The following is a 14,569-nucleotide window of genomic DNA, read 5'->3' on the forward strand; positions in this document are numbered from 1 at the left end:
CTGATCATTCTTTTTTTTAAATTTAATTTTTATTTTATATTATAGTTGACTTAAAATGTTGTATTAGTTTCAGGTATACAGCAAAGTGATTCAGTTATACATATACATATATCCATTCTTTTTCAGATTCTTTTCCCATATACGTAATTACAGATTACTGAGTAGAGTTCCCTGTGCTATACAGTAAATCCTTGATGATTATTTATTTCATATATAGTAGTGTGTATATGTTAATCCCAAACTCCTAGTTTATCCCTCCCCCCTCCCTCTTTGGTAACCATAAGCTTGTTTTTGAAGTCTCTCAGTCTATTTCTGTTTTATAAATAAGTTCATTTGTATCACTTTTTTAGATTCCACATCTAAATAATATCATATGATATTTGTCTTTCTTTGTCTGACTTACTTTACCTAGTATGATAAGCTGTAGGTCCAACCATGTTGCTGCAAATGGCATTATTTCATTCTTTTTTTATGGCTAAGTAAATGAATATTGGAGTGCATGTCTCTTTTTGAATTATGGTTTTCTCTGGATATATGCCCAAGAGTGGGATTGCTGGATCATATGGTAGTTCTATTTTTAGTTTTTTAAGAAAGCTCCACACTGTTCTCCGTAATGGTTGTACCAATTTACATTCCCAGCAACAGTGTAGGAAGGTTCCTTTTTCTCCACACCCCCTCCAGCATTTATTGTTTGTAGACATTTGATGATGGCTGTTCTGACTGGTGTGAGGTGATACCTCATTGCAGTTTTGATTTCTCTATGAGCGATGTTGAGCATTTCTTCATGTGCTTTTTGGCCATCTGTATGTCTTCTTCAGAGAAATGTCTGTTTAGATCTTCTGCCCATTATTTGACTGGGTTGTTTGTTTTTCAATATTGAGCTGCATGAGCTTTTTGTATATTTTGGAGATTAATCCTTTGTCAGTCACTTCAGTTGCAAATATTTTCTCCAATTCTGTGGGTTGTCTTTTCATTTTGTTTATGGTTTCCTCTGCTATGCAAAAGCTTTTGAGTTTAATTAGGTCCCATTTGTTTATTTTTGTCTTTATTTTCATTACTCTAGGTGGTGGATCCAAAAAGATCCTGCTGCAATTTATGTCAGAGTGTTTTGCCTATGTTTTCCTCTAAGAGTTTTTTAATATCTGGTCTTACATGTAGGTATTTAATCCATTTTGATTTTATTTTTGTGTATGGTGTTAGAGAAGGTTGTAGTTTCATTCTTTTACATGTAGCTGTCCAGTTTTCCCAGCACCACTTATTGAAGAGACTGTCTTTTTTTCATTGTATATTCTTGCCATCTTTTGTCGTAAGTTAATTCACCATAGATGTGTGGGATTATTTCTGGGATTTCTATCCTGTTCCATTGATCTGTTTTTGTGCCAGTACCATATTGTTTTGATTATTGTAGCTTTCTGGTATAGTCTGAAGTCAGTGAGCCTGATTCCTCCAGCTCCATTTTTCTTTCTCAGGATTACTTTGGCTATTAGAGGGCTTTTGTGTTTCCATACAAATTAAAATTTTTTTGTTCTAGTTCTTTGAAAAATGCCATTGGTAACTTAATAGGACTTACATTGAATCTGTAGATTGCCTTGGGTAGTATAATCATTTTGACAATATTGATTTTCCAATCCAAGAACATGGTGTATCTTTCCATCTGTTTGTGCCATCTTCAATTTCTTTCATAATCATCTCATAGTTTTCAGAGTACACGTCTTTTGCCTCCTTAGGTAGGTTTATTCCTTGGCATTTTATTCTTTTTAATGTGATGGTAAATGGGATTGTTTCCTTAATTTCTTTCTTACTTTTCATTGTTAGTTATAGAAATGCAAGAGATTTCTGTATATTAATTTTTTATCCTGCAACTTTACCAGATTCATTGATGAGCTCTAGTAGTTTTCTGGTAGCATCTTCAGGATTTTCTGTGTGTAGTATCATGCCATCTGCAGTGATTGTTTCACTTCTTTTCCAATCTGGATTCATTTTATTTCTTTTTCTTCTCTGATTGCTGTGGCTAGGACTCCCAAAACTATGCTGAATAAAAACAAACAAACAAAAAACAGGTGAGAGTGGACATTCTTGTCTTATTTCCAATCTTAGAGGAAATATTTTCAGGTTTCCACCATTGAGAATGATGTTAGCTGTGGGTTTGTCATATATGGCCTTTATTATGTTGAGGTAAGTTCCCTCTATGCCCACTTTCTGGAGAGTTTTTATCATAAATGGGTGTTGAATTTTGTCAAAAGTTTTTCTGCATCTATTGAAATGATCATATGGTTTTCATTCTTCAGTTTGTTAATGTGGTGTATCACACCGTTTGATTTGCATATACTGAAGAATCCTTGCATTCCTGGGATAAATCCCACTTGATCATGGTGTATGATCCTTTTAATGTGTTGTTGGATTCTGTTTGCTAGTATTTTGTTGAGGATTTTTGCATCTATGTTCATCACTGATATTGGCCTGTAATTTTCTTTTTTGTGCTATCTTTGGTCTGGTTTTGGTATTAGGGTGATGTTGGCCTCATAGAATGAATTTGAGAGTGTTCCTTCCTCTGCAAATTTTTGGAATAGTTTTAGAAGGCCAGGTGTTGACTCTTCTCTAAATGTTTGACAGAATTCGCCTGTGAAGCCTCCTCATCCTGGACTTTTGTTTAAGTTTTTAAATCACAGTTTCAATTTCAGTACTTGTGTTTGATCTGTTTATATTTTTTATTTCTTCCTGGTTCAGTCTTGGGAGGTTGTACCTTTCTAAGAATTTGTCCATTTCTTCTAGTTTGTCCCTTGTATTGGCATATAGTGGCTTGTAGTAGTTTCTTATGATCCTTTGTAATTCTGTGGTGTCAGTTGTAAATTCTCCTTTTTTGTTTCTAATGTTATTGATTTGAGCCCTCTCCCTTTTTTTCTTGATGAGTCTGCCTAAAGGTTTATCAATTTTATGTTTTCAAAGAACCAGCTTTTAGTTTTATTGATCTTTACTATTGTTTTCTTTGTTCCTATTTCATTAATTTCTGCTCAGATCATTATGATTTCTTTCCTTCTATTAACATTAGGTTTTGTTCTTCTTTCTCTAGTTGCTTTAGGTGTAAGGTTAGGTGGTTTGAGATTTTTCTTGTTTCCTGAGGTAAGATTGTATTGCTATAAACTTCTCTCTTAGAACTGCTTTTGTTGCATTCCATAGGTTTTGGATCACTGTGTTTTTGTTGTCCTTTATCTCTAGGTATTTTTCGATTTCCTCTTTGATTTCTTCAGTGATCCATTGGTTGTTTAATAACATATTGTTTAGCCCCCACGTTTGTGTTTTTTACAGTTTTTTTTCTTGTAGTTGATTTCTAATCTGACAGTGTTGTGGTCAGAAAAGATGCTTGATTGATCACAATTTTCTTAAATGTACTGAGGCTCACTTTGTGATCAATCCTGGAGAATGTTCCATGTGCACTTGAGAAGAATTTGTATTCTGCTGCTTTTGGAAGGAATGCTCTATAAATATCAGTTAAGTCCATCTGGTCTAATGTGTCATTTAAGGCCTGTGTTTCCTTATTGATTTTATGTCTGGATGATCTGTTCATTGATGAAAGTAGGGTGTTAGAAGTCCCTCACTGGGCTTCCCTGGTGGTGCAGTGGTTGAGAGTCTGCCTGCCAATGCAGGGCATGCGGGTTTGTGCCCCAGGCTGGGAGGATACCCCATGCCGTGGAGCGGCTGGGCCCATGAGCCATGGCCACTGAGCCTGCGTGTCCGGAGCCTGTGCTCCGCAATGGGAGAGGCCACAGCAGTGAGAGGCCCACGTAATGCAAAGAAAAAAAAAATCCCTCACTATTATTTTGTGTCAATTTCTCCTTTTATGGCTGTTAGCATTTGCCTTATATATTGAGATGTTCCTATGTTGGGTGCATATATATTTACAATCGTTATATCTTCCTCTTGGATTGATCCCTTGATCATTATGTAGTGTCCTTCTTTGTCTCTTGTAACAGTCTTTATTTAAAAAATCTATTTTGTCTGATATGAGTATTGCTACTCTAGCTTTCTTTTGATTTCCATTTGCATGGAATAGCTTTTACTATCCCCTCACTTTCAGTCTGTATGTGTCCCTAGATCTAAAGTGGGTGGGTCTCTTGTAGTAAGCATGTATACGGGTCTTGTTTTTGTATCTATTCAGCCAGTCTATGTCTTTTGGTTGGAACATTTAATCCATTTACATTTAAGGTAATTACCAATATGTATGTTCTTATTGCCATCTTGTTGTTTTGGATTTGTTTTTTAGGGTTTTTAAAATTTCCTTCCTCTTTTGTTCTCTTCTCTTATGATTTGATGACTATCTTTAGTGTTGTGTTTGGATTGCTTTTTCTTTTTTGTGTGTGTATCTATTGTAGATTTTTGGTTTGCAGTTACCATGAGGTTTTGATATAGCAGTGTGTGTGTGTGTATATACATACACACACACATATATATATATATATAAAATTGTTCTAAGTTGCTGTTCTCTTAATTTCAAATGCATTTCCAATATCCCAATATCCTGCATTTGTACTCTCCTCTTCTCACAATTGCTGGTTTTGATATCATACCTGTGTGTGGATGATTTCTTACCTGAGAGGTTATGTGTGTGGATGATTCTTACCTGACAGGCTACATGATAAGGTATTCCAGGAGCATTTTATAAATGCAGAGGAGTTTTGCTAAATTTTGAATCTCATAAAAAAAATTAACCATGGAATATAATTCATCATCCATATTAAGACACTGTTGAGAGTAAAAAGGAACACTATTAATAATATGTCAAGACAATGGGTATTAACTGGAACCATCCCAAGCAAACCAAGACATCTGAGGGAAAAGTCAAACTTTTCTTACCATGTTGTTTCATTATTATATATTTTATTATATACTCAATACCATGTTTGTAGTCCAAAACAATCAGTAGGTTTACCATTCATTGCATTTTCTTATATTGAAGAATATTATTTAAAATAATATTTGTGTGTACATTCAATCTGAAATTGGGATGTAGCAATAAAGTACTGAAAGAGAAAACCAGCTAACGCACGGAAGATCTGCATTCAAATCCCAGAATGCCACTTCATAGCTATGACCTCAAATTATTTCCCTCTTATTTGAGCCTCAGTTTCATCATCTGTAAAATAAAAAGGAGAGTATCCACGTTAAAGTTATTAGTGGATCAAATAAAGTAACCTTTGATCAAGGAAAGTGTCCCATAACAGCTGGAAAATATTATTATACACATGGACAATAAATATGAAGGAAAACATTACAAGACATATTATCTGAAGGTAGCTGCAGTGATACTACAGGATGCTTACAGATTGTTTTTGATGTAAATATTGCTACTTCCCTCACTGAATTTCTGTGCAGCACGGTGTTCTGGATCCTTCAGCAGCCACAGGCATGACAGTGACCACTGTTTATAGAAGAATAGCCACTACAGTTGTCGTTATTGTTAAATTATACTTCAAAAAGAAAAAAAATCCCATTAACTTCAGCATCTGCAGAATTGGGTATGACTTTCAAGAGCATGGTCCTACTGTACTCTCAGTGTATATCAGATATCCTGTTAAGTCTTCTGGCCCCCTCCTTGGAGCCAAGAACAGCAGTTCAGCACCAATACAGTCTAGCAGCCTGAATTTGTGGAGGAAGCATGTGACTTACTATCAGGACTCTCAAGTATTAGGACTGGCTCAGCCACTAATTAGCCACATGACCTAGGGCAAGATGGTCCTGTAAAATGAGGGAATAGATCAGAGGATCATTAAGGACCCTATAAGCTCTGACATTCTATGATTCTAAGGCATACTTGGTATTTTACAAGTCTAGATGACTGCCTTCCTTTTGTGGTTTTTTTTTTTTTTTTTTAATTTTATTTATTTATTTATTTATTTATTTTAGGATAAAAGATTTAGGTCTTTAACCCATTTTGAGTTTATTTTTGTGTGTGGTGTTACAGATTGCTCTAATTTCATACCTTTACATGTAGCTGTACAGTTTTCCCAGCACCACTTATTGAAGAGGCTGTCTTTTCTCCACTGTATATCCTTCCCTCCTTTATCAAAGATAAGGTGACCATATGTGTGTGTGTTTATCTCTGGGCTTTCTATCCTGTTCCATTGATCTATATTTCTGTTTTTGTGCCAGTACCATACTGTCTTGATTACTGTAGCCTTGTAGTAGAGTCTGAAGTCAGGGAGCCTAATTCCTCCAGCTCCATTTTTCGTTCTCAAGATTGCTTTGGCTATTCGGGGTCTTTTGTGTTTCCATACAAATTGTGAAATTTTTTGTTCTAGTTCTGTAAAAAATGCCAGTGGTAATTTGATAGGGATAGCATTGAATCTGTAGATTGCTTTGGGTAGTATAGTCATTTTCACAATGTTGATTCTTCCAATCCAAGAACATGGTATATTTCTCCACCTATTTGTATCATCTTTAATTTCTTTCATCAGTGTCTTATAGTTTTCTGCATACAAGTCTCTTGTCTCCTTAGGTAGGTTTATTCCTAGATATTTTATTCTTTTTGTTGCAATGGTAAATGGGAGTGTTTTCTTAATTTCCCTCTCAGATTTTTCATCATTAGTGTATAAGAATGCCAGAGATTTCTGTGCATTAATTTTGTATTCTGCAACTTTACCAAATTCATTGATTAGCTCTTGTAGTTTTCTGGTAGCATCCTTAGGATTCTCTATGTATAGTATCATGTCATCTGCAAACAGTGACAGCTTTACTTCTTCTTTTCCTATTTGGATTCCTTTTATTTCTTTTTCTTCTCTGATTGCTGTGGCTAGAACTTCCAAAACTAGGTTGAATAAGAGTGGTGAGAGTGGGCAACATTGTCTTGTTCCTGATCTTAGTGGAAATGGTTTCAGTTTTTCACCATTGAGCATGATGCTAGCTGTGGGTTTGTTATATATGACCTTTATTATGTTGAGGAAAGTTCCCTGTATGCCTACTTTCTGCAGGGTTTTTATCATAAATGAGTGTTGAATTTTGTCAAAAGCTTTCTCTGCATCTATTGAGATAATCATATGGTTTTTCTCCTTCACTTTGTTGATATGGTGTATCACGATTGATTTGCGTATATTGAAGAATCCTTGCATTCCTGGAATAAACCCCACTTGATCATGGTGTATGATCCTTTTAATGTGCTGTTGGATTCTGTTTGCTAATATTTTGTTGAGGATTTTTGCATCTATGTTCATCAGTGATATTGGCCTGTAGTTTTCTTTCTTTGTGACGTTTTTGTCTGGTTTTGGTATTAGGGTGATGTTGGCCTCATAGAATGAGTTTGGGAGTGTTCCTCCCTCTGCTATCTTTTGGAAGAGTTTGAGAAGGATAGGTTTTAGCTCTTCCCTAAATGTTTGATAGAATTCGCCTGTGAAGCCATCTGGTCCTGGGCTTTTGTTTGTTGGAAGATTTTGAATCACAGTTTCAATTTCAGTGCTTGTGATTGGTCTCTTCATATTTTCTTTTTCTTCCTGGTTCAGTCTCGGCAGGTTGTGCATTTCTAAGAATTTGTCCATTTCTTCCAGGTTGTCCATTTTATTGGCATACAGTTACTTGTAGTAATCTCTAATAATCTTTTGTATTTCTGCAGTGTCAGTTGTTACATCTCCTTTTTCATTTCTAATTCTATTGATTTGAGTCTTCTCCCTTTTTTTTTGATGAGTCTGGCTAAATGGCTTATCAATTTTCTTTATCTTCTCAAAGAACCAGCTTTTAGTTTTATTGATCTTTGCTATTGTTTCCTTCACTTCTTTTTCATTTATTTCTGATCTGATCTTTATGATTTCTTTCCTTCTGCTAAATTTGGAGTTTTTTTGTTCTTCTTTCTTTAATTGCTTTAAGTGCAAAGTTAGGTTGTTTATTCGAGATGTTTCCTGTTTCTTAAGGTATGATTGTATTGCTATAAACTTGCCTCTTAGAACTGCTTTTGCTGTATCCCATAGGTTTTGGCTCGTCGTGTCTCCATTGTCATTTGTTTCTAAGTACGTTTTGATTTCCTCTTTGATTTCTTCAGTGATCACTTCGTTATTAAGTAGTGTATTGTTTAGCCTCCATGTGTTTGTATTTTTTACAGATCTTTTCCTGTAATTGGTATCTAGTCTCACAGCGTTGTGGTCGGAAAAGATACTTGATACAATTTCAATTTTCTTAAATTTGCCAAGGCTAGATTTGTGACCCAATATATGATCAATCCTGGAGAATGTTCCATGAGCACTTGAGAAAAATGTGTATTCTGTTGTGTTTGGATGGAATGTCCTATAAATATCAATTAAGTCCATCTTGTGTAATGTATCATTTAAAGCTTGTGTTTCCTTATTTATTTTCATTTTGGATGATCTGTCCATTGGTGAAAGTGGGGTGTTAAAGTCCCCTACTATAATTGTGTTACTGTCAATTTCCCCTTTTAAGGCTATTAGTATTTGCCTTATGTATTGATGTGCTCCTATGTTGGGTGCATAAATATTTACAATTGTTATATTTTCTTCATGGATCGATCCCTTGATCATTATGTAGTGTCCTTCTTTGTCTCTTGTAATAGTCTTTATTTTAAAGTCTATTTTGTCTGATATGAGAATTGCTACTCCAGCTTTCTTCTGATTTCCATTTGCATGGAATATCTTTTTCCATCCCTTTATTTTCAGTCTGTATGTGTCCCTAGGTTTGAAGTGGGTCTCTTGTAGACAGCATATATATGGGTCTTGTTTTTGTATCCATTCAGCCAGTCTGTGTCTTTTGGTGGGAGCATTTAATCCATTTACATTTCAGGTAATTATCGATATGTATGTTCCTATTACCATTTACTTAATTGTTTCGGGTTGTTCTTGTAGGTCTTTTCCTTCTCTTGTGTTTCTTGCCTAGAGAAATTCCTTTAAGATTTGTTGTAGAGCTCGTTTGGTGGTGCTGAACTCTCTCAGCTTTTGCTTGTCTGTAAAGGTTTTAATTTCTCCATCAAATGTGAATGAGATCCTTGCTGGGTTGAGTAATCTTGGTTGTAGGTTTTTTTCCTTCATCACTTTAAATATGTCCTGCCACTCCCTTCTGGCTTGTAGAGTTTCTGCTGAAATATCAGATGTTAACCTTATGGGGATTCCCTTGTGTGTTATTTGTTGCTTTTCCCTTGCTGCTTTTAATATGTTTTCTTTGTATTTAATTTTTGACAGTTTGATTATTATGTGTCTTGGCGTGTTTCTCTTTAGGTTTATCCTGTATGGGACTCTCTGTGCTTCCTGGACTTGATTGACTATTTCCTTTCCCATATTAGGGAAGTTTTCAACTATAATCTCTTCAAATATTTTCTTAGTCCTTTTCTTTTTCTCTTCTTCTTCTGGGACCCCTATAATTCGAATGTTGGTGCGTTTAATGTTGTCCCAGAGGTCTCTGAGACTGTCCTCAGTTCTTTTCATTCTTTTTTCTTTCTTCTGCTCTGCAGTAGTTATTTCCACTATTTTATCTTCCAGGTCACTTATCCGTCCTTCTGCCTCAGTTATTCTGCTATTGATCCCATCTAGAGTATTTTTCATTTCATTTATTGTGTTGCTCATCATTGCTTGCTTCCTCTTTATTTCTTCTAGGTCCTTGTTAACTGTTTCTTGCAATTTGTCTATTCTAGTTCCAAGATTTTGAATCATCTTTACTATCATTATTCTGAATTCTTTTTCAGGTAGACTTCCTATTTCCTCTTCATTTGTTAGGTCTGGTGTGTTTTTATCTTGCTCCTTCATCTGTTGTGTGTTTTTCTGTCTTCTCATTTCGCTTATCTTACTGTTTGGGGTTTCCTTTTTGCACGCTGCAGGTTTGTAGTTCCCGTTGTTTTTGGTGTCTGTCCCCAGTGGCTAAGGTTGGTTCAGTGGGTTGAGTAGGTTCCCTCGTTGGGGGGACTAATGCCTCTGTTCTGGTGGATGAGGCTGGATCTTGTCTTTCTGGTGGGCAGGTCCATGTCTGGTGGTGTGTTTGGGGATGTTGGTAGCCTTATTATGATTTTAGGCAGCCTCTCTGCTAATGGATGGGGCTGTAGACCTGTCTTGCTCTTTGTTGGGGATAGGGTGTCCAGCACTGTTCGTTGCTGGTCCTTGAGTGAAGCTGGGTCTTGGTGTTGAGATGGAGATCTCTAGGAGATTTTCACCATCTGATATTACCTGGAGCTGGGAGGTCTCTTGTGGACTAGTGTCTTGAGGTTGTTTCTCCCACCTCACAGACACAGCCCTGGTGCCTGGCTGGGGCGCCAAGAGCCTTTAATCCACACCGCTCAAAATAAAAGGGAGAGGGCTTCCCTGGTGGCGCAGTGGTTGAGAATCCGCCTGCCGATGCAGGGGACACGGGTTCGTGCCCCGGTCCGGGAAGATCCCACATGTCGCGGAGCGGCTGGGCCCGTGAGCCATGGCCGCTGAGCCTGTGTGTCCGGAGCCTGTGCTCCGCAACGGGAGAGGCCACAACAGTGAGAGGCCCGCGTACCACAAAAACCAAAAAAAAAAAAGGGAGAAAAAATAGAAAAGGAAGGAAGGAAGGAGGGAGGGAGGGAAGGAAGGAAGAAAGGAAGGAAGAAATGAAGGAAGGAAGAAAGCAAGAAAGGAAGGAAGGAAGGTGGAGAGGAAGAAAGGGAGGAAGGAAGAGAGGAAGGGAGGAAGGAAAGGAGGAAAGAAGGGGGAAGGAAGGGAGAAAGGGAAGGAGGGAATAAAGGAAGAAAGAAAGGGAGAAGACAAAGTAGGATAAAGTATAGTTATTAAAATAAAAAATAATTATTAAGAAGAAAAATTTCTATTAAAAAACCCCAGAAAAACAGGTTGGTCTAACCCTAGGACAAATGGTGAAAGCAAAGCTATACAGACAAAATCTCACACAGCAGCACACACATACACACTCACAGAAAGAAAAAAAGGGGAAAATAATAGTATATCTTGCTCCCAAAGTCCACCTCCTCAACTTGGGATGATTCGTTGTCTATTCAGGTTTTCCACAGATGCAGGGCACTTCAAGTTGATTGTGGAGCTTTAATCCGCCGCTTCTGAGGCTGCTGGGAGAGACCTCCCCCTCTCCTCTCTGTTCGCACAGCTCCTGGGGTTCAGCTTTGGACTTGGTCCCGCCTCTCCATGTAGGTCGTCCGAGGGCATCTGCCCTTTGCTCAGACAGGACGATGTTAAAGGAGCAGTTGATTCGGGGGGTCCAGCTCACTCAGTCTGGGGGGAGGGAGTGGCACAGGTGCGGGGCGAGTCTGCGGCAGCAGAGGCCGATGTGACACTGCACAGGCCCAAGGCGCGCCGCGCGCTCTCCAGGGGAAGCTGTCCCTGGATCCCGGGACCCCGGCAGTGGCGGACTGCATGGGCTCCCGGGAGGGCCGGTGTGGAGAGTGACCTGTGCTCACACACAGGTCTCTTGGTGGTGGCAGCAGCAACCTTAGCATCCCACACCCGTCTCTACTGTCTGTGCCAATAGCCGTGGCTCGCGCCCGTTTCTGGAGCTCCTCTACACAGTGCTCTTAATCCCCTCACCTCACGCCCGAGGAAGCAAAGAGGCAAGAAAAAGTCTCTTGTCTCTTTGGCAGCTCCGCACCCATTTCTGGGGCTCCTTTAAGCGGCGCGCTTAATCCCCTCTCCTCGCGCCCAGGAAGCAATGAGGGAAGAAAAGGTCTCTTGCCTCTTCGGCAGCTCCAGACTTCAACCGGACTCCCTCCTGGCCAGCCGTGGTGCACTACACCTTCAGGCTCTTTTCACTCTGCCAACTCCAGACCTTTCCCTGGGATCTGACTGAAGCCCGAGCCTCAGCTCCCGGCCCCGCCCTCCCCAGTGGATGAGCAGACAAGCCTCTTGGGCTGGTGAGTGCCGGTAGGCACAGATCCTCTGCGGGAATCTCTCCACTTTGCCCTCTGCACCCTGTGGCTGAGCTGTCCTCTGAGGCTCCGGAGCTTCCCCCTCCGCCACCCGCAGTCTCTGCCCGCGAAGGGGCTTCTAGTGTGTGGGAGTCTTTCCTCCTTCACGGCTCCCTCCCACTGGTGTAGGTCCCGTCCCTATTCTTTGTCTCTGTTTATTCTTTTTTCTTTTGCCCTACCCAGGTACGTGGGGAGTTTCTTGCCTTTTGGGAGGTCTGAGGTCTTCTGCCAGCGTTCGGTGGGTGTTCTATAGGAGAAGTTCCACGTGTAGATGTATTTCTGATGTCTCTGTGAGGAGGAAGGAGATCTCCGCATCTTACTCTTCCACCATCTTTAAGCCGTCTCTGCCTTCCTTTTGGATATTTTCCCATCCTTTCTCACAACAGAAGAAAAAGTTTAAGCACAATGAATCAGAAATAGATGTTTGAAATAGAGATTTCAAGTAGCTTTAGGACACAGTTAAAGTAATATACACAGATAAAACAGTTATTCAATTAAGAAACATTTATTCTTTCCCACATGAAAGTGAAATTACAGTTGTAAACATACACTAAAAAATATTTGTTTTACAAGGTAATTTGCTATATGACCATGACCTTGAGGTGTTAGACAAGATAATTATTAAAGGCCCTTTAAGTTCTGAATTGTACAATTCTAAGACATTCTTGGCACTTTACATAGTCTAGATGACTGCCTTCATTTGGGGTATTTTCCTCCAGTTTCCAGTCTATTCTCATTAGAGAAGAAAACATTTAGCATACAATTATAGAAATAATAATTTTAAATAGAGATTTAAAGTAAATTCAAGATATATTTACACTGAAATATACAGGTAAAATAGTTGCTGAGTCAGGAAACACTTATTCACTGTATGAATTTCATTAATTTATGGAAAATAATATGAACTGAGTAACATTTTTCTTACAAGGTCACTGAATTCTTTTAATTTTGTAGCTAGAGACATGTACAACACTTATAGAATTTACACAGTACTAATTTCAGAATAGGTTTTTGACCTCTAAGAATAAGTTCTCAGTGACAAGCTTTAGATGTGCAGCTTTAGCTCAGTGGGTGTCAATTCTGTCATAAGAAGCAACTATACACAAACAGTAAGCCCCCAGCATGAGAAAGTGAAATAAGAAACTTTTAAGGCAGAAAAAAAATCTCTCCAAAGTATAAATGATTAGGGTCTGAAGAGCATGTTTACAAATGACCAAAGTTATTCAACTGAGCAAATGACTTAATTTGCACAGTAACTTTTCTTACTGCCTCCTGATTTCTAATTCTGGGGACTATTTATGCTGCATCTACTGTGCAAGACATTGAGAACAGTAAGAATCATCAGACATGGTCCCAGAGGTATACTGGTAAATGTTTAATAACCAGCTCTTGAGGGGAAAATAAGCCCTAACTTATAGCGTTTACCAATTTCTATTGTGTAAAACACTCCCACTATGGCAGATTTCAAGCTATCAACAATTTGAGTAACTGGCTCACAAAATTCCTGAAACTAATAGTTGTCTCTCATAAACCAGTATAAGCCAGCTTGAAACCACCACTGTTTGGACCCCACCCTCAAGTAGCTCATAATCTATTCATAGGTATGTATTTTAGAGAACAGAAAAGAATAGGGAAGATAGAGAAAAAAATGTAAATAAATAATATATATTTTTATAATCAATTTTAAAAGTTAAAAGGAAAACTAAAATCTGTGGAATTTTCCTACTCTTGTTTACATTTATTTTAGGAAATTAAAGTGTAGTATATTTGAGAGAAGGTAAAGGATGAGTGGAATAAGGACAAAAGAAGACATCCTAGTATACATGCAAACAGTAATCATCTTTATGTTGGAAGAAAATACCTGCTAAGGTAAGGGCAAATATAATGTAACTTTTAAAATTCTATCTTCTTTAAACCTGTTCAATTCAGTTCACAGTCCTAAAGATTTGGCCTCTCCTCTTTGGCTGCAGCTTTGATGAGTTTAGCTAGCTTATTTTGCATAATACTGAAGAGCATACTGCTTCACATCACTCACACTATCATCAGCCCAAATAAAAGGCAAAACTAAATGTTGCAGTCTGAAAATTGAACTTCCCTTGCATAGTCACCCTGTTGTATCAGATCTTGGGCAAGTGCCGGCTGGGATGATCAGGAAATTCTTCTGGTAGCAAAACGTGGAGTCTGCAGGTTGGGCATGTCCCCTGTTGCATCAACCAAGGTCTAATGCACTAAGGAGCAAAAAGATTCATGTCAGTCTCTCAGATTTAGCCTAGCAGAGGCAGCTGTTAGCCCACACATCAGTGTTGCCAACCAACATATCTTCCAGTGGATCTCAGAGCCTTATTTGGTGGATTGCCATGAAAACTGCTGCAATCATGGAACTTTGTGGTTTGCTGAGCAATATAGTTGGTAACAGGAGAACACCTTTCAGCCAGTTTATTCTATTAAGATCCTTCCCCCAAACCCCAATCTTCAGGAAGACTAGTTCTTCCTAATAAGGAGGTTGAGGAAACCTATTACATTTTTTCTCTAGTTTATTATATATTATTCTAATTTATAATCTAGAGTCATACCTAAACATACAAATGTCATAAATACCTTGTATCAAGTGCTTATGGTGTTTTGAAGTTAAAATCCCTAGATAATGGATATACTTTTCAGATTGCTCTTTCTTTGGTCATAATGGTAGTACTCTTT

General features: G+C 38.2%; 1 protein-coding gene across 7 annotated transcripts in view; it reads right to left on the minus strand.

The window, feature by feature from the left end:
- Positions 1–12,363: 12,363 nt before the first annotated feature.
- The window catches only part of DZIP3 (DAZ interacting zinc finger protein 3), a 121,263-nt gene continuing 119,057 nt past the window's right edge, over positions 12,364–14,569 (minus strand). For all 7 annotated transcript variants that reach the window (XR_009335733.2, XM_067034695.1, XM_059063625.2 and 4 more), the window contains one exon: positions 12,364–14,100. Coding sequence is in view for 6 of the 7 variants with exons in the window: in XM_067034695.1 (XP_066890796.1) it covers positions 13,990–14,100 (111 nt within the window). In the remaining variant the exon portion in view is untranslated. The remainder of the gene's footprint in view (positions 14,101–14,569) is intronic.

The sequence above is a fragment of the Kogia breviceps genome, chromosome 5 (genome assembly GCF_026419965.1).
Source record: "Kogia breviceps isolate mKogBre1 chromosome 5, mKogBre1 haplotype 1, whole genome shotgun sequence".
In the NCBI taxonomy this organism is placed as follows: domain Eukaryota; kingdom Metazoa; phylum Chordata; class Mammalia; order Artiodactyla; family Physeteridae; genus Kogia; species Kogia breviceps.